Source organism: Bos grunniens, chromosome 8 (genome assembly GCF_055505025.1).
Source record: "Bos grunniens cultivar Pamir isolate PY7600 chromosome 8, Bosgru_T2T1.0, whole genome shotgun sequence".
In the NCBI taxonomy this organism is placed as follows: Eukaryota; Metazoa; Chordata; class Mammalia; order Artiodactyla; family Bovidae; genus Bos; species Bos grunniens.
The window spans coordinates 77,252,440-77,277,691 of NC_141172.1; the positions used below are offsets into that span (position 1 = coordinate 77,252,440).

General features: G+C 43.3%; 1 protein-coding gene, 1 long non-coding RNA gene and 1 pseudogene across 4 annotated transcripts in view; 1 reads left to right on the top strand and 2 right to left on the bottom strand.

Moving 5' to 3' along the window:
* SLC28A3 (solute carrier family 28 member 3) overlaps positions 1–18,141 on the bottom strand; it is a 77,190-nt gene extending 59,049 nt beyond the window's left edge. The window contains exons 1-3 of one of the 3 annotated variants that reach the window (XM_086416839.1): positions 18,004–18,136; positions 14,826–14,888; positions 14,534–14,663 (exon numbers count right to left, since the gene is read on the bottom strand). In XM_086416839.1, the coding sequence (XP_086272965.1) occupies positions 14,534–14,611 (78 nt within the window). In that variant the 5' untranslated portion in view covers positions 14,612–14,663; positions 14,826–14,888; positions 18,004–18,136. Of the gene's footprint in view, positions 1–14,533; positions 14,731–14,825; positions 14,889–18,003 lie in introns of those variants that run through there. The other 2 variants (XM_086416838.1, XM_086416837.1) reach the window with 2 other exon arrangements.
* Positions 14,863–18,095, top strand: LOC147367506 (uncharacterized). The gene is made up of 2 exons (XR_015170157.1): positions 14,863–14,977; positions 18,030–18,095. It is a non-coding gene; the product is annotated as an uncharacterized LOC147367506 (long non-coding RNA).
* Positions 18,142–22,538: 4,397 nt separating the features above from the next.
* LOC147367507 (dual specificity protein phosphatase 5 pseudogene) lies at positions 22,539–24,499 on the bottom strand (annotated as a pseudogene).
* Positions 24,500–25,252: the final 753 nt, after the last annotated feature.

The window sequence follows — 25,252 nt, forward strand, 5'->3', positions numbered from 1 at the left end:
AGACCTAGGTTCAGTCCCTGGGTTGGGAATATCCTAGAGAAGGGAACGGCTACCCACTCCAGTACTCTGGCCTGGAGAATTTCATGGACTGTATAGTCCATGGGATTGCAAAGAGTTGAACATGACTGAGCGACTTTTACTTCACTTCACTTCACTTCAAAATTATGTTAGCCATTAAGCACTTCTTTCCACAGAGTGCTAATTAAGTGCTAGAAACTTACAGTATACAAAAAATTTTAAAAAGAAATTCATCTGACTAAATAGAACATGAATCAAAATGAACCAAAATATCTGTAGTGCTTGCACGTGCTCAGTCATGTCTGACTCTTTGTGACCCCATGGATTGCAGCCCCCCAGGCTCTTCCTGTCCATGAAAAATTTCCAGGCAAGAATACTGGAGTGGATTACCATTTCCTACTCCAGGAGGATCTTCCTGACCCAGGGATCAAACCTGTGTCTTCTGCAACTCCTGCATTGCAGGTGGATTCTCTACTTCTGAGTCACTGGTGAAGCCCCAGAATAAACCAAAATATTTGTAAATCACTTTTTAAAGTGCTGTGAAGAGCCCCAGGTATTGAGAGCTGAGCTCTCCAGGGTGCTGGGGGACCTCAGGGACATAAGGTTTTATGTTCAGTTGACATGGTAACAATTCAGATCTGCTTGCTGGCATCTCTCAGTTTTTCCATGGGTGGATGCCAAGATTTGCTATAAGAAGAGACAGACTTCACACTTAGAGTTCAAAATGTGGTTTCACCTGCACCAAAATAGCCTTCCCACCTAAATGGTTTAAATAATAGTTACTTGAGCATTAGTAATAAATACTTGAGCATTTGTTAGGTACCAGTGCTTTACATTTGGAGAAGGCAATGGCAACCCACTCCAGTATTCTTGCATAGAGAATCCTGTGGACAGAGGAGCCTGGTGAGCTGCAGTCCATAGGGTTGCACAGAATCGGACACAACTGAATCGACTTAGCATGCAGGCATGCATTGGAGAAGGAAATGGCAACCCACTCCAGTATTCTTGCCTGGAGAATCCCAGGGACAGAGGAGCCTGGTGGGCGGCCATCTATAGGGTCACACAGAGTTGGACATGACTGAAGTGACTTAGCAGCAGCAGCAGTGCTTTACATTAATTTCACAAAAGTCTTATGATGCAGGGTATCAGTAACTATTTTTGGATGAGAAAATAGGTATAGAAGTTATGTAACTTGGGAGTTCCTTGCTGGTCCTGTGGTTAAGAATCTGACTTCCAATGCAGGGGACGCAGGTTTAGTCTGTGGTCAGGGAACCAAGATCTCACATGTTGTTGGGCAGTTAAATCCATGTACCTCAACTGCTGGGCCCACGCTCTAAAGCCTGTGAGCAGCAACTAGAGAAGACTGAACACTGCAGTGAAGACCAAAAAAAAAAAAAAAAAGAAGTGCACCAAAAAAAAAAAAAAAAAAGAAGTTAGGTAGTGTGCCCAAATCACAGAACTAGTAGTCTAGTTCTGAAGTTTCGATCCAAGGGGTTTTGCCCTCCTCAGAATAATTTAATATGTAGCTTTCAACCTCAGTATCTGTGTCCTGTTATCCTCACTTTCCCCAACCCCCAACAGTCTGGCTTTTTTCGAGTTCACCCCCTTTCTCTCCCCTTCTTCTTCCTTAATGAGAGTTCCTTTGCCATCTCCAGCCAAGGTCAAAGTCACATACGCTAAGGCCAGTGCTTGGAACATTGCAGACTACTTCTTACTCCCACCTGTGCTTTTCTAAATTCTTCCGTTCCTACTCCTTTCTTCCTTCTTCCCTGACCTAAAGACCTTGTGCTCTGCAAGGGAACAAGGAAGTGGCCATGTGGGGCAACAGAAAGCCACAAATATGCAGTTTCCTGGAAACGTCCTTTGTTGAATCTGCCCCTCTTTGCTGGATCCAACATACCCTGTTTCTAGACCTTTGCTTCTCTCCTGCTTTGCTTGCCTGCATCTGCCCCTCAATTAAGCAAATACTTTGTTTCAAACCTCCCTGGCTGCACAAGTCAGACCAATACTCTCTAACCAACTTACTCCTTGTATATGTTCCTGAACCTTTAGTCTTGAGTGGATGAGAAACTCAGAATGCAATAACTAGAATTAGAAAAATAAAGATTTTTTAAAAGCTAGAGAAGTTATAAAGTAATATGGATGACAGTGTAGGATGATCAGTACATTTCCAAAGCTGAGCAGGTCAGCAGAGTAAGGTAACTGTGGTCCAGAAGGGGAGCTGTTAATGCCTGTTCTGGCCCCTTTTAGACTGTGACTGACACTTTCTCATGATGCAAAGAGCCTCGTCTCATATTAATGGGTTACTTTCTGATCATGTTTCATAGAGAAATATACATATATATTTAATTGTTGTATAGTTGATTTTTAACATATGTTAGTTTCAGGAGTAGAGCAAAATGACTCATATATATATTCAGTTCAGTTCAGTTCAGTCGCTCAGTCGTGTCTGACTCTTTGTGACCCCATGAATCGAGGCACGCCAGGTCTCCCTGTCCATCACCAACTCCCGGAGTTCACTCAGACTCACGTCCATCGAGTCAGTGATGCCATCCAGCCATCTCATCCTCTGTCATCCCCTTCTCCTCCTGCCCCCAATCCCTCCCAGCATCAGAGTCTTTTCCAATGAGTCAACTCTTCGCATGAGGTGGCCAAAGTACTGGAGTTTCAGCTTTACCATCATTCCTTCCAAAAAACACCCAGGACTGATCTCCTTTAGAATGGACTGGTTGGATCTCCTTGCAGTCCAAGGGACTCTCAAGAGTCTTCTCCAACACCACAGTTCAAAAGCATCAATTCTTCGGCACTCAGCCTTCTTCACAGTCCAACTCTCACATCCATACATGACCACTGGAAAAACCACAGCCTTGACTAGACAGACCTTTGTTGGCAAAGTAATGTCTCTGCTTTTCAATATGCTATCTAGGTTGCTCATAACTTTCCTTCCAAGGAGTAAGCGTCTTTTAATTTCATGGCTGCAGTCACCATCTGTAGAGATTTTGGAGCCCAAAAAAATAAAGTCTGACACTGTTTCCACTGTTTCCCCATCTATTTCCCATGAAGTGATGGGACCAGATGCCATGATCTTCGTTTTCTGAATGTTGAGCTTTAAGCCAACTTTTTCACTCTCCACTTTCACTTTCATCAAGAGGCTTTTGAGTTCCTCTTCACTTTCTGCCATAAGGGTGGTGTCATCTGCATAGCTGAGGTTATTGAGATTTCTCCCGGCAATCTTGATTCCAGCTTGTGCTTCTTCCAGTCCAGCGTTTCTCATGATGTACTCTGCATAGAAATTAAATAAGCAGGGTGACAATATACAGCCTTGACGAACTCCTTTTCCTATTTGGAACCAGTCTGTTGTTCCATGTCCAGTTCTAACTGTTGCTTTCTGAACTGCATACAGATTTCTCAAGAGGCAGGTCAGGTGGTCTGGTATTCCCATCTCTTGAAGAATTTTCCACAGTTTATTGTGATCCACACAGTCAAAGGCTTTGGCATAGTCAATAAGCAGAAATAGATGTTTTTCTGGAACTCTCTTGCTTTTTCCATTATCCAGCGGATACTGGCAATTTGATCTCTGGTTCCTCTGCCTTTTCTAAAACCAGCTTGAACATCTGGAAGTTCACAGTTCACGTATTGCTGAAGCCTGGCTTGGAGAATTTTGAGCATTACTTTAGTAGCGTGTGAGATGAGTGCAATTGTGCAGTAGTTTGAGCATTCTTTGGCATTGCCTTTCTTTGGGATTGGAATGAAAACTGACCTTTTCCAGTCCTGTGGCCACTGCTGAGTTTTCCAAATTTGCTGGCATATTGAGTGCAGCACTTTCACAGCATCATCTTTCAGGATTTGGAATAGCTCAACTGGAATTCCATCACCTCCACTAGCTTTGTTCATAGTGATGCTTTCTAAGGCCCACTTGACTTCACATTCCAGGATGTCTGGCTCTAGGTGAGTGATCACACCATCGTAATTATCTGGGTCATGAAGATCTTTTTTGTACAGTTCTTCTGTGTATACTTGCCACCTGTTCTTAATATCTTCCCCTTCTGTTAGGTCCATACCATTTCTGTCCTTTATTGAGCCCATCTTTGCATGAAATGTTCCCTTGGTATCTCTAATTTTCTTGAAGAGATCTCTAGATTTTGACTATAGTTCCCTATGCTATACAATAGGTCTTTGTTATGTATCTATTTTATATATAGTAGTGTGTATAGTGGGAGAAGACAATGGCACCCCACTCCAGTACTCTTGCCTGGAAAATCCCATGGACGGAGGAGCCTGGTGAGCTGCAGTCCGTGGGTGCCGGGAGCCAACACGGGAGTCCCCACCCATGACAAAGGTCATGTGGGAGAGTTCTGGTGGGCAAGTCGAGCCAGAACTCGAGGGGTGCCCCTCTGGGCCTGCCTGAGCATTTACCCCAAAACCAAAATCTGTCTGTTTTACTATTTTACGACTTTCACCAACTCTTCTGACATTACCGGGATCTATCCCCGACCACCTTTCTCTGTAAGAAAATCAATTTAAAACTCTAAAATTGCTAAATACAACTAGTAGAGGATTTCTTTGTTGAGCTAATGCTTGCTGCCAAGTTTCCATATCCCTTACTTACTGTGTCCCTGGGAGTGTATTGATTAATATAGCTGGTGTATAGACATGTAAGTAGTAGCTTTAATGTTTGTAACCTTGGACCCTTGAGTTAATTCTTTTCTTGTTATAGCCCACCACTTTTGCCCTATAGGTATGCAACTTTATCTAATGCTTTTGGAGGGTGACGCCTGACTTTAGAATTATCACCTTTGGAGAAAAATAAGTTTTCTGAGGAAAAGGGTCATAAAATGTTAACAGGCTTCCTGGCCAGAAGATGATGTAAATCACCTAAAACTTTTGCATATGATAAGTTTCCAGGAAGAAAGCCTGGCTTCGATAAGGATCAAGGACTGCTGACCTTGCCTGACTCTATCCCTTCCCCCATTATCCTCTATGCACAACTTAAGGTATAAAAACTACTTTGGAAAATAAAGTGCGGGCCTTGCTCACCGAAGCTCGGTCTCCCCATGTCGTTCTTTCTCTTTCCTTTTCCTATTCAGGCTGATTCCATGGAGCGCAGGGGCTCTCTGCATTCACTTTCCTGCCTGGGCTTCTAAGACCCACTCGAGAAGGTGCCCAGGATGGGGCACCTTCCGAGATTCGAGAGGGTGCCTGCGGCCTACGTGAACAGAGCAAGTCCTATGCTGGGGCTTTATTAGCTTTCTGCATAAACCAGGGAATATTAGCCTCTTTTCTCTCCTCTATTTTCTTAACTGCAAAATTCTTTCCCTGTCTCTTTCTCCTTTTATCTATTATTTATCTTTTAATCGCTGACGCCGTCCTCCCGAGGGAATCCCTGGATCCTACCGGGGCTGGACCCTGGTGTATGGGGTCGCTAAGAGTCGGACACGACTGAGCGACTTCACTTTCACTTTTCACTTTCATGCATTGGAGAAGGAAATGGCAACCCACTCCAGGGTTCTTGCCTGGAGAATCCCAGGGACGTCAGAGCCTGGTGGGCTGCCGTCTATGGGGTCGCACAGGGTCGGACACGATTGAAACGACTTAGCAGCAGCAGCAGCAGCAGCAGTGTGTATAGTGAAAGTGAAAGTTGCTCAGTTGTGTCCGACTCTTTGCAACCCCATGGACTTAGTTCATGAAATTCTCCAGGCCAGAATACTGCAGTCGGTAGCCTTTTCCTTCTCCAGGGAATCTTCCCAACCCAGGGATTGAACCCAGGTCTCCCACACTGCAGGCGGATTCTTTACCAGCTGAGCCACCGGGGAAGCCCAGTAGTGTGTATATGTAATCCTAATTTATCCCTCCCTCTCAATAAGGAATTTTTTCCATGACTTTAGTTGCAACCTCTTATAATCTGGCTGGCTAACTTATTCTAGAATGTTCCTAAGTCCACAGAGTATAGAAATTCAGTTTTAAATGTAAACATATTGGTTTTAGATTCTTGGGACCAAGATTTTGAAATTAGCAAAGAGCCATGAGGTAAATAAAAAACTGTCCTCTATTCCTGTATGCCTCTTGTTACCACCCTCTCTGTCTTCCTGTTCATGTCTCTCATAATCTTTTCATTCAGGGCCCTGACTTCTCCATATAATGTCATATGAAAAAAATAGTTCTTGACATGGTGGCCTGGGGAATTATACCCTTTGGGCCCTAATGAGCATTTTCCATCCACTCAGCTCAAAGGTCTGCGTAGTCAAAACTATGGTTTTTCCAGTAGTCATGTATGGATGTGAGTATTGGGCCATAGAGAAGGCTGAGCACCAAAGAATTGATGGCTTTTTAATTGTGGTGCTGGAGAAGATGTGTGAGAATCCCTTGGACTGCAGGGAAATCAAACCAGTCAATCCTAAAGGAAATCAACCCCGAATATTCACTGAAAGGACTGATGCTCAAGCTGAAGCTCCATATACTTTGGCCTCTTGATGTGAAGAGCCAACTCATTGCAAAAGACCCCGATGCTGGGAAAGACTGAAGGCAGTAGCAGAAGGGGGCAACAGAAGATGAGTTGCTTGGATAGCATCATCGACTCAATGGACTCAGAGTCTGAGCAAACTCTGGGAGATAGTGAAGGACAGGGAAAAGGGTCAAACCCAACATAGCGACTGAACAACAACAGCAACAGCTCAGAGTAGGTGCTCAAAAGATATTTGTAGAATGAGTTAGTGAGGGAATGAAAGCCTGTAGATACGCATTTTGAACATTTAGGAAATTTTCTCCAACTGCCAGTCTAGGGGAGCTCACCTCCTTGCATCATGAATAGCACTCTTTGCAGACTATGTTGTGCTACTTTGCCACTGTTACCGAATTTAACCTAACAGAAGCTCCCTGTTTTCAGCTCCTAGTATAATGTCTGGCATGAGGTCAGAACTCAATAAATTTTTGTTGAATCAATAAATGTTATGCTTTATGTTGAAAGAGTTTTGGCTCTTGGAAGGAATGAAACAAACAAAGGCTTGAATTTATAAAACCAGGAGATTGGAAGGAACACCAAGGTATCTTCAGGTATATTTCCTGACAATCATTCCCAGTAATCATCTCCTTTGTTCCTGAAAACCCATGAGAGTTTTCTTAACCTTGTGACTCCCAGGATTTTCATAAGAAACTTCTATTTATTGTCAAAGGATATAAGACATTTTTACCTTCTCTTTCTTTCTGATTTTCAAAGGAAAAAGAAAGTATGACCAGGCATGCCAAGACTATAAATGGCTTCTGGGCCAAAGGTCTTAGCCCACGTGTGGAGTGAATTTAGACGCCTCCAACTCCAGAGCCTGGCTTTAAGTGAAAATCATGCTGTTCTATGTCTGCCTAAATCTGCAATATGAAAACAAAATTCCAAATTTCTGTGGCATGATAGAGATTTCATGCTCCCAATAATTTGTTCTATATAAAATTTCAAATTCTCCCATCTTTGATATTTTTTGACAAATAACAGTTCAGTTAGCATCCGGGGGCTAGTTTGTCATCAACATCAACAGTGTCTAGATAAAATGGGTCTGCAAGCATCACTGTCTTCCTTTTAAATTAAGAGCTTATGGAGTGGAAGTTTTAAAATCAGTGGTAAAACAGAGAGAGAGAGAGAGAGAGGAAGCCTGGTAACCAGTCTTGGATCTGTCTTAACTGAGGTAAGAACATTTTCCTGAAAACCTTGGCAGCCCATCCTTTAGAGGTGTGGAGGTTGGGGCTGTGTTGGCAGCACACAATGCCCTGTGAGCCAGTTTCAATTGGTGTTCCCATGACTGATCAAGGGCTTTTAGTCATCACTGACATGACACCTGCATGACAATCAGGACCAGAGACAGATAACAAATCAGGTTTTACTCCATGCAACCAACATGTAAAACCTCAAAAGAAGCCTCTTAGAATCAGAAGGGATATTCATGGTAGGAAAATAAACCATTTAATCTCCCGCTTCTCCTTTCCTTTTCCTGTGACCATTAGATGCCTGAATTCTTCCCCATGGTAAAAGGCAGCCATGATGGCTGTAAGCCTCAGAACCTTAGTCCTTGCTGTACTCATGACTGATCATCTGGTGCATTCCTCCCAAAGCTACTCACACTCTCCTGAAGCCTCAGATGTGGCTAGAACCATTCATCATTTAATCATACACATACTCCTTTATGACATGTCTAACTTTGCTATTTAAATCTCAGGTTATTGGGCTTCCCTGGTGGGTCAGTGGTAAAGAGTCTGCCTGCCAATACAGGAGACACTGGTTCAAGACCTGGGAAGATCCCTTACATCTTGGAGCAACTAGGACCATGTGCCTCAAATACTGAGCTTATACTCTAGAGTCAGGGAGCTGCAACTCGAGAGTAGTCCCTGCTTGCCACAACTGGAGAGAAGGCCCACGAAGAAAAGAAGACCCCCTCACCCAAAATTAAAATAAAAAAAAATCCTAAGGTTATTGGTACCATTGGCAGGAATGATGGAGTAAGAACATCTCAAATTCCTTACCTTCATAAAGGCAACAAGAACACTGGAAAAATTGTCAAAATCACTTTTTCGGAGCTCTGGAAATTAACCAAAGGCTTATGACAATCCAGAGAGTATTTTTTCCAAATAAAATGACTGAATCTCAGAACTGCAGGCTTTGTGGTGTCTGAACTCTCTAGTCCTATTCCACTCTCCCCAGAGTCATGATGACCTTGAAAAACAACTGAAATAGCAGTGAAAACTAAGCAGCCTAGCATCCTAAGGAAGAGGCAAAATGGGAATGTTACTCTCCCAAAGTCTAGTTTCAAGATCACAGCCCTTGTTTGACCTGTCCTGCAGTTTCTTGGCAATTCCCACTCACAAGGCTTGTCTTTATTTAATCTGAGTCTGCATTTGTGTAAGTGTATGCATGCAAAGTCACTTCAGTCGTGTCCAACTCTTTGTGACCCTATGGACTGTAGGCCACCAGGCTCCTCTGTCCATGGGATTCTCCAGGCAAGAAAACTGGAGTGGGTTGCCATGCACTCCTCCAGCAGTTCTTCCAACCCAGGGATCAAACCTGTCTCTCCTGAGTCATCGTTCACCCAATACTATTTCCCTGAGGGCCATGGTTTAACATGGGAGGCAGCTGCCTGAGATAGTGATGACAGTTGGAGAAAACAGCAAGATAAACAAAAATGTAAAGGAAAAGTTGGAGAATGAGATATCCATAAGGGAAACTAGAAGCCCAGGGACATGCCTGAGAAAGATCTGAGAAAAATTAAAATTCCCATCTCTGGCTGATGTGGAAATTCAGCAGAAGCAGGGAGTCAAGTAAACATGGAATTGGAGCTGGCCTGCTGGAGGACTTCGGACAACCTCCCCAGCAGTCCCAGAGCCCCTTTCATGGACTGGGACATTGACTGGTTTCAGGCACTTGGGAATTTATGTCAGATCCATAACTAATTATTAAACTCACTGAACAGAGCCTTTAGTGGCTGCTGTTGCTGCTGCTACTAAGTCGCTTCAGTCGTGTCCGACTCTGTGCGACCCCATAGACGGCAGCCCACCAGGCTCCCCCGTCCCTGGGATTCTCCAGGCAAGAACACTGGAGTGGGTTGCCATTTCCTTCTCCAATGCATGAAAGTGAAAAGTGAAAGTGAAGTTGCTCAGTTGTGTCTGACTCTTAGCGACCCCATGACAATAAACGCAGACTCCATAGAATTAGTTCAGTTAATTCAATAAACAAACCAATAGGAACCATAATGGCAACAGTAACAACAACAAACCCCGGAAAGGGGGGAGGTACTTGTTTTTCAGAATTACCACATTATTTTATTTTCTTAAATTGAAGTATAGATGATTTATATAATGTTTTGGTGGTTTCAGGTGTACAGCAAAGTGATTCAGTTCTGTCTATATATTCTTTTCCAGATTATTTCATTGTAGGTTATTACCAGATGTTGACTAGAGTTCCCTATTTTATTTTGCTATCCTGAGGGAGGGAGGCAGTTGAACAGAATGTGCAGGATGGGACTGTCCGAGCTGAGGGATGACAGTGTCCTGTTCCTTGACCTGTCTGGTATTTTTTAATACCTTGTCTATCTGGTTTTATGTGTTTTTCTGCATGTTACATTTTACAGTGATTGGAAAAACCCTGCCTACAACTCTGATCTTGCCTCTTCTGAGCCCACCTCTCTCCCCTCTGCCAGAGGAATGTCTTTTCTATCCTTATTTTCTCCAGGCTCTTAACACCTACTCACAACACAAACTGTCCCCAGCCCCCACCCTCCCCCCAGTGACCAGTGATATCCAAGTTAGCAAATCAAATGAACTTGTCTCCTCCATGGAGGAGTCTTTGCTTTTGACCTTGCAGTTCTTTTCCCCTCAGCTTCCCCAGACTGTTCCCCCTCACCTGGTTCTGTCCTCTCTTCCTGTGACTTTCCAGTTCCTGAAACACTGGTGCTCCCCAGGTTCCCTTCCCATGGTCTCATCCACGCCCTTGCCCACCTCTCTGCTAACAGCCCCCCCAAAGTATAGTGTCCCTTCCAGGCTCTGGTGCAGGTGTGGACGAAGCTTCCTGCTTCATCTCCATCTTTATCTGAATGTTTGGTGTCATCTGAATTTCAAACAGGCCTCAAAATGAAGTCATTCTCTTCCTTGCTCCAACCTGATTCCTAGATTTTCTATGTCTGTAAAGGGAATCACTTCCAAGTTGACATCTCAAGCTAGAAATGTGGATGTGTCATTCTTTTTAACCTGAGTACCAAGAGCTACTATTATTATGTTCATATTGTGCTAGGCACTTTCTACTTTATGCCTCGCCCCACTTGCAGATTCCTATTTTGAAAATCTCATGCCCTGAGTGGTATGTTAGGAGATGGAAACTTTGGGACGTGATTAACTCAAGAATGGGATTAGTGTCTATAAAAAAAGACCTCAGAGAACTCCCTGGTATTTTTGTCTTTGTGAGAATGGGGGCCTCACCAGATATTGAATCTGCTGATGCCTTTATCTTGGACCTCTCAGCCTCCAGAACTGCAAGAAATACATTTCTGTTAATAAGCCACCCAGTTAGAGATATTGGGTTGGCCAAAAAGTTTGTTCGGGACTTTGTCAACAAAGGTCGGTATAGTCAAAGCTATGGTTTTTCTAGTAGTCATGAATGGATGTGAGAGTTTGACCATAAAGAAGGCTAAGCATCGATGCTTTTGAACTGTGGTGCTGGAGAAGCCTCTTGAGAGTCCTTTGGACTGTAAGGAAATCAAACCAGTCAATCCTAAAGGAAATCAACCCTGAATATTCATGGAAGGACTGAAGCTGAAGCTCTAATACTTTGGCCACATGATGCAAAGAGCTGACTCATTGGAAAAGATCTTGATGCTGGGAAGGATTGAAGGCAGGGGAAGAGGGCAACAGAGGATGAGTTGCTTGAAGAGCATCATCGACTCAATGGACATGAGTTTGAGCAAACTCCAGAAGATGGTGAAGGACAGGGAAGCCTGGCGTGCTGTAGTCCACAGGGTTGCAAAAAACCAAGACAGGACTTAGCAGCTGAACAATAACAAGCCACCTAGTCTGAGATATTGGGTTGGCCAAAAAGTTTGTTTGAGTTTTCCTGTAAGATTTTATGGGAAAAGCCTGAATGAACTTTTTGGCCAACACAGTATTTTGTTACAGCAGCCTGAGTGAATTAAGACCGTTTTTTAAGAAACATAGAGTACGTACATCGTTTACATATATTACAGAGGAAGTTGTGGAAATATTCACCGGCAGGGGAGCTCTTATTCCTCTCCCTGACGATCCCACTGCAGGGGGGCCTGTAATTAGTATTAATACTGTCACCCAGCATCAGTTTCCATTGCCTGTAACCTGGTTCTGACCATCAGACTAACCTAACTGGTGTCTCAACCACACACAAATCTCTTCCCATTTCTGTTCACCTTTAAGTAGTGCTGGAGTACTTTAATACTTTAATCATATAAATTTTGATCGTTTCTTTCTCAAACATCTGATGAGCACACATGGAGGCCACATGGTCTAACACCAGCCTCCCCCACTCCCTTCACCCCCCCAGCTCCACATCCTCTCTACCCAGAGCACACAGGCTCTTTCAGGTCCTGGGCCAGGGCACAGGCAATTCTCTTTGTTGGAGATACTCTGTTCACAACCTTCCCTGTTTATCTGGGAAATCCCTGCCTATCCTTAAGTGACACCTGATGTTCTCTGAACATCTGTGACACAGAATAGCGTGTTATTCCCTCTTGAATTGGCTCCCTCCCTAGTGGTGGCCATATCTAGGGGGCAGTTAACAACCATGCTGAGTAAATAGGTGTCTCTGGAAATTCTTATTGAAGGTCTAGCACTGGACAGATGACCTGGTCAGTGCTTAAACAATCTGTATCACTGGAGGCAGAGGTGGTGAGGAGACATCTCACAGGTATCTTAATCTTATCTTCCAGTAGTTACCGCCACGTATTTCCTAGTCACTTCCCCACAGTTTATTGACCCTAAAAGCCCAATCCCTCTTTCTTTTGTCTATATACTTCTCCACAATTTATCATCCTTTTAAAAAACATATATAAGCCTCTGAGTCTTACTGCTTCATTGGGATTTTTACTTTCTTTCTGTGAAGTTTATGTGTACAGAAAATTAAAAATATTAATAAAATTTGTGTGCCTTTTCTCCTATTTAATCTCCCATTTGTCAGTTTAATTCATAGACCTCAGGGGCTGAATCTAAGGCAGTAGAGGGAAAGATTTTCTCTCCCCTACACTTATAACCTGTGAGATAAGCATGACTGTGATAAATACACAGATGAAACTGAGGCTCAGGGAGGCTACAGTAACTTGCGCAAGACTCAGGACAACTCAGGGTTGAGTCAAACCCTTTTACCTTCCTTGTTCCTTTCTTTGCTGTTGCTTAAACATTTGTTTTGCTTGTGTATCGAAGTTGAAGCCTAAGGGATTTCTGACATCTGTTCACATGGGCTTCCCAGGTTGGGTGTCAGCTTAGGAAAGGAAGCATACTTGGGAAGAGCCTTGAAAAATCCCTGTCCCAGACCCAATCAGAAAGCCTGGTATTTTCTGGTGACAGTCTCCTGTGACATATGGACCTGGGCCAAGCAGCATTACTCGCTCAGTGAGTTTTGGTTGATGACATAAGACAGTTTGCAAAACCCAGCTGTGTGGGGCAGGTACCCAGGCCTGATCTGACAGAGGATTTAATACCTGGTTTAAGAAAAAGGAACTCTGATCTGAATAGACATTTCTTCAAAAAGGACATACAGATGACCAACAGGCACACAAAAAAGATGTTCAACACCGCTAGTTATTAGAGAAATACAAATCAAAACTATGATGAAATATCACCTCACACAAGTCATAATGGCAATCAGCAAAAAATCCACAAACAGAAAATGCTGGAGGGGGTGTGGAGAGAAGGGAACCCTCCTACAGTGTTGGTAGAAATGTTAATTGGCGTAGCCACTATGGAGAACAGTATGGAGGTTCCTTAAAAAACTAAAAATAGAGATACCATATGACCCTGCAATCTCACTCCTGGGCATATATTCATAAAAAAAACATGATCCAAAAGTATCCATGTTCATTGCAGCACTATTTACAATAGCCAAGAAATGGAAGCCACCTCAATGTCCATTGACAGAGGGATGGATAAAGAAGATGTGGTACATATACACAATGGATAATACTTAGCCATTAAAAAGAATGAAATAATGCCATTTGCAGCAACATGGATGAAACTAGAGAGTGCCATTCTGAGTGAAGTAAGTCAGGCAGAGAAGGAGAAATATTGTATGACATCCCTTATATGTGAAATCTAAAAAGAAATGATACAAATGAACTTAGTTACAAAACAAAGAGACTCATAGACTTAGAAAATGAGCTTATGGTTGCTGGGGGAAGGCATAGTTAGGGAGTTTGGGAAGGTCAAGTACACACTGCTATATTTAAAATGGATAACCCACAAGGACTGGAGCTCTGCTCAATGTTATATGCCAGCTTGGGTGGGAGAGGGGGTTGAAGGATATTTAAGGCTGAGTCCCTTTGCTCTTCACCTGAAACTACCACAACCTGGTTAATTTACTATATCCCAATACAAAATAAAAAGTTTGAAGTTTGGTGGGAAAAAAAGAATACACATGTATACTTAAAGAAAGAGAGAGAGGAAGGGACTCTGAGGTGCTGACTACGTTCAGGATCTGGATTCTTCCCCATTCTTCCCCACTCACCAGTTCTTTGGGAAACTGTCTGTAGGTAAATACTATATCCATGCCATATGAGCCCTAAACACAGGCAGAAGAGCACAGTGTTGTTTTCAAGTGACAGGGCAGGTCAGGGATCAAAACAAGTTGAGTTAAGAGACTTTTCAGGTTTGCCAACCCAAGAAGGAAAGAATAATAGGCTTAAAGAGAACCATTAAGAACCTTATTGCATTACAATAATCCCTCTGCTTTAGTGAAAAAACTTGCCAGAAAGGCCAGGAAAGGACATTAATTACTTGGTCTTAAACATAAAACCAAAGCTCTGCTCACCTGAAAGCCAGTGTTGCTGCAACCCTGGGCTGGGAGGGCCGCCACCCTCTGCAGCTCCATAGAGATTTTGCTGCTCATGGACTTGGGCTCCGGAGTCTTTTCAGATGTCTGGGCTGGAGATCCGCTGTACCTGTGAAATCAAACACAGCCTCTGCTGAAGTCAGAATGCCGCCTGCTGTTATAGGCACCAGGCCATCGATTCAGTTTGGGAACTTTGATCTAAATCTCCTGGTTGGGGTGGGGCAGGAGTGGCGAGGGGCGGGGTGGACGCTTTCAGGTCAGGTCCACCTACCTTATTATTCCTTCTCATTATCCCCATTCCTGCCGGTCCATTTTTACTCAGGGAAGAAGAATCCTGTGGTGCTCAAAACAGAAAAGGACATTTTCTCTACAGTCTTGAGTGAAAGAATCTAATTCCTGTGCTAGTGTTGGACACTGGGAGTGGTGAGTGGCAGGAAACGTAAGCGCTGGCAATTACCAAGTGACCAGGATTCTGTGCTACAGAATACCTGTGAACACAGGTTCTAGACATTACATATGGTGGTCTTGATTTATCCTGAAACAAGGGAAAACTGAGGTGTCCATGAACATCACCTCAGTTAATCTCAGAGTAACAAAAGTTAATGGTTTGCTCAGGGCCACTTGGCTAATGAATGGACAGTGAAAAGTCAAATTCAGGTCTGGTGGATTGGGTTGCTTCAAAAATTCAACTCCTAGAGGCACTTCCCTGATGGTCTAGTGTTTAAGACTTCTAAGAGTTTAAAAATGGTCCAGATCAAAATATCTTAAAAATAAATGCAAAGATGTAGCAGTAAACGAAAAGTGACCAACTTCAAAGATTCTTTCCTCTATGAAATTTTTAGCTGTGGGACTTTTTTTTTTCCAAAACAGCAATTTCCCCTAGTACATTTAAAATGAACTATCATACATCTATTCATTATTGTAATTGTGAGGCCTATGTGGAAATGTGAAAAATGTTTATGTCAAGTGAAAAACTAAAATGTATAAATTGAATGCTGTGTCAGTAGACAAAGAATGGAAGAAGATATCAAATACTACTAGTGGTTATTTCTGGGTTGTGTTTTTTTTTAATCCTCTGCATGTTTTATTTTATTTATTTATAGGGATTGCACTGGGTCTACATTGCTGCTTTCAGATTTTCTCTAATTGTGGTGAATGGGGGCTACTCTTCCTTGTGGTGCCTGGGCTCCAGTAATCGAAGCACGTGGGCTCAGTAGTTGTGGCTCCCAGGCTCTAGAGTTCAGTCTCAGTAGTTACGGTGCGTGGGCTTAGCTGTTCCATGGCACGTGCGATCTTCCTGGACCAGGGATTGAACATGTGACTCCTATATTGGCAGGCAGACTCTGAGCCACTGTACCACCACTACCAGGAAAGTCCTGGGTTGTGGTTTTATGGGTGGTTGCTATTTTCTCTTTCATCCTTTGCAAAATTTTCTATAAAGAGTGTGATTTACTATCATTATCATCATATTGAATATGTGTATACACATATGTGTATATATGAACACATATACATGTATACGTGTATACATATATACAATATGATGATATGAACATATATACATACATGTGTGTGTCTGTGTGTATGTTAAGAGCTCATTGGACCTATACTGCCTGGGTTCAAATCCTGGCTCTGCTGCTCACTACAACTCAGCTCAAGATCTAAACCCAGCCTTCTGCCTGTCCTTAGGCAGCCCAGGAGCGAAGAATGGTTTCTAGATCTTAACACAGTTGAAAAAATTGAAAGGATGAATATTTCATGACATACATAAACTATATGAAATTCAAATTTCAGTGTTCATAAATAAAATTTTGTTTGCACACAAACATGCCCGTTCATTTATGTGTTGTCTATGGCTGCTCAAGACTCAATCTAGTTTATAGTTGGAGAGGATCCTTATTCACCAAAGAAAAAGAAAAACCTTCATTCTTCTGTTTATGGTTGTAATTGCAGAAATGTGATTCAAATGTCTTGACATTCTTGCAGGCAACAACCCAGTATTTTCTCTACCCCTAGGCTGTAGACAGCATGTTTGAAAAGATACAAGCATATATGAGAGCAGGTCACAGTACAAGCAAGATCACACTACAGTGTTGATTGAAAGACACAGTGACCTGTTCATTTCATTCTGAGGCTGCTGCTGCTAAGTCACTTCAGTCGTGTCCGACTCTGTGCGACCCCATAGACGGTGGACCACTAGGCTCCCCCATGCCTTGGATTCTCCAGGCAAGAACACTGGAGTGGGTTGCCATTTCCTTCTCCAAAGCAGGAAAGTGAAAAGTAATAGTGAAGTCGCTCAGTCGTGTCCAACTCTTTGAGACCCCATGGACTGCAGCCTACCAGGCTCCTCCATCCATGGGATTCTCCAGGCAAGAGTACTGGAGTGGGTTGCCATTGCCTTCTCGGTCATTCTAAGGCAATACCAGCCAAAAGGAAAACTTGAGAGCTACTTAGGGCAAATTGTATGTACAAGTAGGATGCTAAAATGCAAAAATAGATACTCATTTCCAGAGAAGTTTTAACTTAAAATGCTATATATCGGAAACTTTTGGTTAAGAGCTTTTAGAAGTAATGAAAATTCTGACTTTCTTGGCAGCACAAGAATTAACTTAGGACTATTCATGGGACTATCACTTGATGGTACCTTGGTAGAAGCTATGGCTCATTTTAAACAATTTGGAGATAGACATTGTGATCAGAAAATGAGGTGAAAGACCCTTGCAACTTTCCAAGACCGAATATTAAATCATTCCCCAGTTGTGCAGAATCATTATTTGTAAGGAATAATTTGTGCCAAGGCCTGGGAAACTGTCTCTTAACTGCATCAGCTATTTTCATTGCAGGGTTCCTCAAACTCAGTTTTAAACTTTGAAATCACTGCATAGCAATCAAATCACTAGACTTTTTAATCAAGGGATCTGTGTTCTATTCCATTCCATAAAAGTTGGTTTTTAGACCCCAAACCATGGACTGTATATCAAATATTAAAGAAAAATGAAACACTTCCCCACCCCCTTCAAATTTATCAAAAATATGCAAGTAAAAAATTCTAAACACATGTCAGTAGATCTTGCTTCATGTATGTAGTTCTATAGTAAGGTCATTCTTTTCCTTTTGGTGACATATTTCCAAAAAGAGTAAAATGAATTTAAAAAAATTGTCCACAACATTTCTCCCATGTTGAGAACAATGTATTACATGTTTCAGCATGATTTTTATCTGCTCCTGCTGTCATCCCTGGAAGGACATTTCACGTACTACAGACTAACATTTTTTTTTTTTTTGATACATCTTGAAGTAGTTTAGTAAACTAAAAATGTAATCCTGTGATGGGTACAAACCCTAATCTAACCAACTTGAATTTTTGAGTTGGTTAGTTAGATTAAGAGAGAATCCAAGAGTGAGAAAAAGAAAAGCAATAATGTGTCTTTTACTTGGGTTTCTCTTACCTTGGACGTGGGGTATCTCTTCACAGCTGTTCCAGCAAAGCGCAGCCGCTGCTCCTTACCTTGGACGAAGGGTATCTCCTCACCGCCGCCCCTCCTGACCTTGAACATGGAGTAGCTCTTCTGGGCCCTCCAGCACCCGCCCGCGCAGCCCCCGGCTCCTTGGACGTGGGGTAGCACCTCCCGGCCGCCGCCCCTGACCTCGGGCGGGGCCGCCGCCCCTGGCCTCCGGCGGCGGGTAGCTCCTCTCAGCCGCTCCTGCGCCTTCGCAGATATGCAGATTACACCATCCTTATAGCAGAAAGAGAAGAGGAACTAAAAAGCCCCTTGATGAAAGTGAAAGAGGAGAGTGAAAAAGTTGGCTTAAAGCTCAACATTCAGAAAACGAAGATCATGGCATCTGGTCCCATCACTTCATGGGAAATAGATGGGGAAACAGTGGGAACAGTGTCAGACTTTATTTTTGGGGCTCCAAAATCACTGCAGATGGTGATTGCAGCCATGAAATTAAAAGATGCTTACTCCTTGGAAGGGAAGTTATGACTAACCTATACAGCATATTAAAAAGCAGAGACATTACTTTGCCAACAAAGGTCCGTCTAGTCAAGGCTATGGTTTTTCCTGTGGTCATGTATGGATGTGAGAGTTGGACTGTGAATAAGGCTGAGCGCCGAAGAATTGATGCTTCTGAACTGTGGTGTTGGAGAAGACTCTTGAGAGTCCCTTGGACTGCAAGGAGATCCAACCAGTCCATTCTAAAGGAGATCAGTCCTGGGTGTTTTTTGGAAGGAATGATGCTAAAGCTGAAACTCCAGTACTTTGGGCACCTCATGCGAAGAGTTGACTCACTGGAAAAGACTGATGCTGGGAGGGATTGGGGGCAGAAGGAGAAGGGGATGACAGAGGATGAGATGACTGGATGGCATCACCGACTTGATGGACATGAGTTTGAGTGAACTCTAGGAGTTGGTGATGGACAGGGAGGCCTGGTGTGCTGCGATTCATGGGGTCGCAAAGAGTTGGACATGACTGAGTGACTGAACTGAACTGAATGTGTGTTTGAAATAGAAAATACTTTGAGATGCTTCTCCACCAAAATCACCTTTGAAGTTAGATTTTGCTTTTCAACACCCCTGCTATAGAGCTGGTACTAGGAAAGGCCAGGTGTAGAATCTGCTGCCTGGATAATGCCCACCCATGATTTATGATTACTTGGCCTTCTGGATCACTTTAGTTATAATCCTTAGCCAGACGATCTTGGTACAAGTGTGGGCCAGTAAAGCAAAAGGGAAGAGAATTAGCCTCTGTTGATCATTGCCATGCACCTTTTAGGTACTTATAGTGCTTCCATTTCATCTTTGCAACAGCCCTACAAATGAGGTGTTGATAGCCCCATTTCACAGATGAAACACTTGAGGCTCAGGGGACGAAGTGACTTTTCCAAGAACATAACTAGTAAGTGGCAGCATCATGATTTGAGCCCAAGTGTCTGAAACCTAGACCTGTCAAGAGCTAAGTTCTGGAAGGAAATAAAGCCAAGAGAAGCACAACTGAGTTAATACCCAAAAGTGTTCAGTCTATTAGTGGGAAAAGCAAACTACAACCAAGATGAATGGAAAAACTTAATAAAATGGAAAGAAGCAGAGTTTAATCCATCTGCATACTTCGAAATCCCCAAAAGATGTGCCAGTGCTTCACTGAGGTAATTCCTAAGAAGCCCCAAGAGTTGACCTGTCATATATGATTCCACTGGAAGTGAATGCTTGGATCTGCAAATGACAGGAGGACAAGGATGGTACCCACTTAATCTCTGTATTTAGCATCATTTAGAGCAGAGCAGGCTCAAGGCTGAATAGCTTGTCTATTGACCAAAGGAGGATCCTGCATTCCCATTGTCCCAGGAATCTGTGTGAACTGTATAATGAACTATAAAGGAGGTTAGCGCCCATGGCTGGCCCTGCCCAAGAACCAGCGCTGGGAGGAGGGTGAAGTAAGCAGAATCTAGGGTGCACGTTTTAAGGGGCCATTTACTCTCAGTGAGTACAGGGTCAGGACCTGAGAGTGAGAGCTTTCTTAAATTTTGTACCCCAGACCCCTCGCCCAGCTCACCCTACTCCTGGTCCTGCCATGAACAAGCCCTGAGTCTGTTTTGGATCAGTGTAAGGTAGCAGTTAAGCATGTAGGCTCTGGGCTCAGTCTAGCTGCCAACCCAGGCTCTGCCTCTTACTAACGCTAACTAGCTGGAACCTCAGGCAAGTTACTCACCAGAAACCTCTCTAAATATCTGTTGTTACCTGCAAAATGAGGTTCGGAGTTTTGCCTACCTTCTAACAGGCCTACTGGGAAAGTTTGATGGGGTACCACATGGAAAGTATCTGGTGCATTGTAGGAAGAAGGCACACACTCTAGATTCCAGGGCAAATCTGCCAGCAGCTGCCCCAAAAGGCAACCCAGGGGAAATATTCTTTGTTCCTTTTCAATGCATGAGAAAACAAGACACAGTTTGCAAGGTCATGGTAGGTGGTTTTGGATGGTCAGCTAAATAAGGCTGCTACTAGGAAAAAATATTGCAATCTGTGGAGAAGAGACCATTCAAATGTGTTTTCTTCACCATTTTGCAACTGTGATGGCAAGAATTATGAATGGATGCTAAAGTTAGTGGCTGGCAGAATTTGGTAAGAAGGACATTTATGTGCTTCTTAGTGTCTCCCCACAAAGTACGTATTAATCAAAGAAAAAGTAAGAGAAACTTTACAATGGGGAAACCTGGAGGACACCACCTTACCAAATAGTCACCAGAAATGGGGGAAAGTGACATTCTGTGCCTCCTGATATGAGCACTGAGCAGGACACTGCATCACTTTTGTGGAATTATTGCCCCAAATGTATAACCTGAGTCTAATTGGGGCCAATTGGGGGATGTTTTACAAAATAACTGGACTATATTTCTCAAAATTGTTATGTTTGTAGAAGACAAAGAAGACAGAGAGTCCATCCCATATTACAGAATACCAAAGATATTTGACAGATAAATGCAGTACATCATCCTGGAGTGAGTCCTGTACCAAGGGGAAGGTTTGTTATAAAGACCAACATAGGAACAATTGAGCACATTTGAATTTTGGTCATAGTAAGGTATAATCTTAAATTTCTTCATATTGATAATGATACTATGGTTATGTTAGAGAATGACCTCAGGAAATAGACTTTGGAATATGGAGGAATAAAGGGGTATGATGTCTATAATTTATTCCTAAGTGGTTCAGAGCAAAACAACACGCAAATGTATATAAGAACTATTGAGGTGTTATATAAAGCTAATGAGGTGTTACAAAATAAAAAGATACAAAAAGATGTTTTGTGAATTATTCATATATGCTAATTATAAATTTAACCTCTGTGTCATGTATGTGGACAGGGAAATTAATTTGTATATACATGTTTCCCTTTTACTTTTTTATTTTGCACCATAAAAACAACAACAATCAGTAACATACTGCTTTTCTTCACATCTGTATGATTTTAAGACATTGCTTAAAAATAAAAAAAAGACATTGCTTTTTCTCCTGGAGAAATAGCTTATAGATGAAACAAATAGTATCAAATTGTGAAATCTGCAAACCTCAGAAGTCAATAGCGTGAAACCTAATCCCAGGGCAGGGAAGAAAACAAGAGTCATGAGAGAAGAGGCAGGCATGCATAAGGACGGCAAGCTGGGGAAATGAACGTTTCCAATGCCACTGACCCAGAACACACAGGAGTTACACTTTTCCTCCTTCACTTTAAAGGGTGATTTGGGGTCTGTAGCCTGAAGAATGACTTCAAATGACACAGGAGTTGCTTTGAGGAGACATACAGCAAGAAAGTTTCAAGAACAAAAGAATCACTCTACAGGTCTAGGTCCCAGAAAGAACCCACAGTGAAAAGCAAAGTCAGAGAGCTGATGTCTTGCTGCTTCAGCCAACCACCTCCACTGGACCCATGAAGGAGTCTCAACAGCATTTGAGGGAGAGTTCAAATCAACATATATATGGTGTACTTACAAACCCTGTAAGGTTACTTTCCTGACCAGATGGTGACAGCTTATGCCCTGAAGAAGCACAGACAGAGATTTCCAAAGTTAAATAAGGTGGAAAATGAATTGGCTTCATAGCTTCCTTTTCTTCTAGTCTAACAACAGCTTTCCCCTCCTGGCTCCCCACCCTCTGTTCCTGCAGGTACTTATTGCCTTATGCTTAAGACAATGACGAGGTGAACTTTGAAGTTCAAGGACCGAGCAGTCCTGAGGACAGGACGTCTGGAGGCCCAGGAGCCACATACACTGTGTTCTCATAACGGCTGGGCCTGCCTTCATTCCTGAGAACCTATCCCTGAGGTCAGTAAAGCTCATTTGCAAGCCTGGTGACTACTCGCTGTTCCACGGGGATAGCACGACATGAAAACCTGAGGTTTTCAGTGTTGCAATGGTCTGAAATATCCGTGAGTTTAGAAAACAAAACCACAGTTGTTCCTGGCTGGGCTGGTGCCCCAACCCAGTCCTAGCAGGACAATGCTGTGGCTGTGGGCTCCCACTGAGCTCTGAGACGCTGAAGAGGGTCAGCACTGGTACCAGCATGGAGCTAGGGCACATGCAGTGGGAGCCCTGCACGACAGGGCTCAGTGATGGTGAGACGGTCATGAACAAAGAACTGACTGCCTCCCCTCCACAGGAGGGGACTGGGGGGTGGCTCAGAAGGCAGGATCTAATGCAGGAGCTGGCCTGAGAGACCAAAGAGGAGGAGGTTCTTGATGGGATTGAAGGCCTCTTTCAGGCAGAACTGCTTGGTCTTTGTGAGGTTAACCTTGCAGATGGTGGGTGAATAGAGGAGCCCAGTTTCACGGTGAACCAGGGCCTTTCCTTCCTTTCCCTGACATTCTGTGAAGCCTTTGGCTTCTTGAAAGTGGGAGCTAATGTCAGACTTGGGACTGTCTTCTGCAGGGACCCCTTTGTAGTGTAAATGCGCTGGGCAGCACTTGGAGATCTGTAGGAGACATTCAGTGGGGCTGTGAAATGCAGATTGGTGAGGATCACACACTTGGATGCATGGTAGGCGTTTCCAAGGTTGAGGAACAGAAGAACTGTAACAGGGCTGCCTTGTTCAACAGCTGGCTGATAGCTGATGTGAGCACTGGTTCCCACTCTTGTCTATTGAGGGCTCTCTTAGCTTCAACCTTGCCTTGTGAAATATTTATTATGTCCATGAAATGCTCAGGATATTCCAATTAAAAGGTCTCATATCCCCCTTTGAGGAAGTAGATCTGTGGGGCTGGAGCCAGCAGACAGCCAGGTGTCACCAGAACATACAGTGCAACCCCCTCCCCACAAACCCCCACCCTGGCCTGGCTGCTCCCTGCCCCAGAAACTCATATTTATTTGGCTGTGCCACACAGCTTTGCAGGATCTTACTTAGTTCCTTGATCAGGGACTGAACCTGCATCCTCAGCAGTGAAAGCATGAGTCCTAACAACTGGACTCAGAAACTCAGAGAACTCAGAAACCCTAATTTGTATTTTTTTACATCTCTGAAACGATGTTACTCCATGTATTTCCCCCCATGTGGTTAAATACAGATTCCACACATATTTTACTATTTATGTTCAGAGTTGGGATAGACTTATTAAAAACAGCAAGGATTCTGCTACTTAAAAAGATTAAGGTTTTTGAAATAGGGGTTTTCTCTTACATGCTGCTGCTAAGTCACTTCAGTCGTGTCTGATTCTGTGTGACCCCATAGACGGCAGCCCACCAGGCTCCCGCGTCCCTGGGATTCTCTAGGCAAGAACACTGGAGTAGGTTGCCATTTCCTTCTCCAATGCAGGAAAGTGAAAAGTGAAGGTGAAGTCACTGAGTCGGGTCCGATTCTTCACGACCCCGTGAACTGCAGCCTACCAGGCTCCTCCATCCATGGGATTTTCCAGGCAAGAGTACTGGAGTGGGGTGTCATTGCCTTCTCCTTCTCTTACATAATATATCTTTAAACCAGTAAAACCTGTCATTTCTAGGTCAAGTTATGTGACTTAGAATAATAGAGATGCCCCAAGTAATTGTCAGTGATATTGAATTTTAAAAATATAAGGATGTACCCCAAAGTTATAAGTGGCCCTTAAAAGTTGCTCTAATTCTAAAAGTAAATGTTTTAAACACACCTTGAGCTCATATTTTCAGCCTCATCCATCATTACCCAGTTATTTCACATTTTGGCAGAAGACTGAGATAGTGTCAGGGCTCTTAGAGCAGTTGGTAGAACATCTGGAAGTTGCAGCATTATTTGGGAACACAGGGAAACATTGGTATTTAAGTCTGTTCAATCTACTGTGCAGGAAAGGACAATGTCCTACATATGTAGTGTAACCATCATAAACACAGAAAACTATGTAAAAGTAAGCAAGAAAACCTCTGTTTCTGAGTTTTTCTGTTAACTTTAGTTTCTTACTTACCAATTGCTTTACTAGCATTCATTAGCCTAATTTAAGGAGAAGGCAATGGCAAGCCACTCCAGTACTGTTGCCTAGAAAATCCCATGGATGGAGGAGCCTGGTAGGCTGCAGTCCATGGGGTCACTATCAGTTGGACATGACTGAGAGACTTCACTTTCACTTTTCACTTTCACGCATTGGAGAAGGCAATGGCAACCCACTCCAGTGCTCTTGCCTGGAGAATCCCAGGGACGGGGGAGCCTGGTGGGCTGCCATCTCTGGGGTTGCACAGAGTTGGACATGACTGAAGTGACTTAGCAGAAGCAGCAGCTGCAGCAGCAGCAGCAGCAGCAGCAGCAGCCTCATTTAATGGAGAAGGTAATGGTACCCCACTGCAGTACTCTTGCCTGGAAAATCCCATGGACGGAGGAGCCTGGTGGGCTGCAGTCCATTGGGTCACTAAGAGTCGGACATGACTGAGAGACTTCACTTTCACTTTTCACTTTTCACTTTCATGCATTGGAGAAGGAAATGGCAACCCACTCCAGTGTTCTTGCCTGAAGAATCCCAGGGGTGGGGGAGCCTGATGGGCTGCCATCTATGGGGTCACATAGAGTTGGACATGACTGAAGTGATTTAGCAGCAGCAGCAGCAGCCTGATTTAACAGTCATCAAAACCAGTCTTTCTGGGTAGCTTTCACTCATTCACTCAAAACAAATTTTAGTTATGAAAAGGAAAAAAAAAAAAGAAATCCTATTCCCAGTGTCTCTAGTGAGAATTGCAGGTACTGAGATA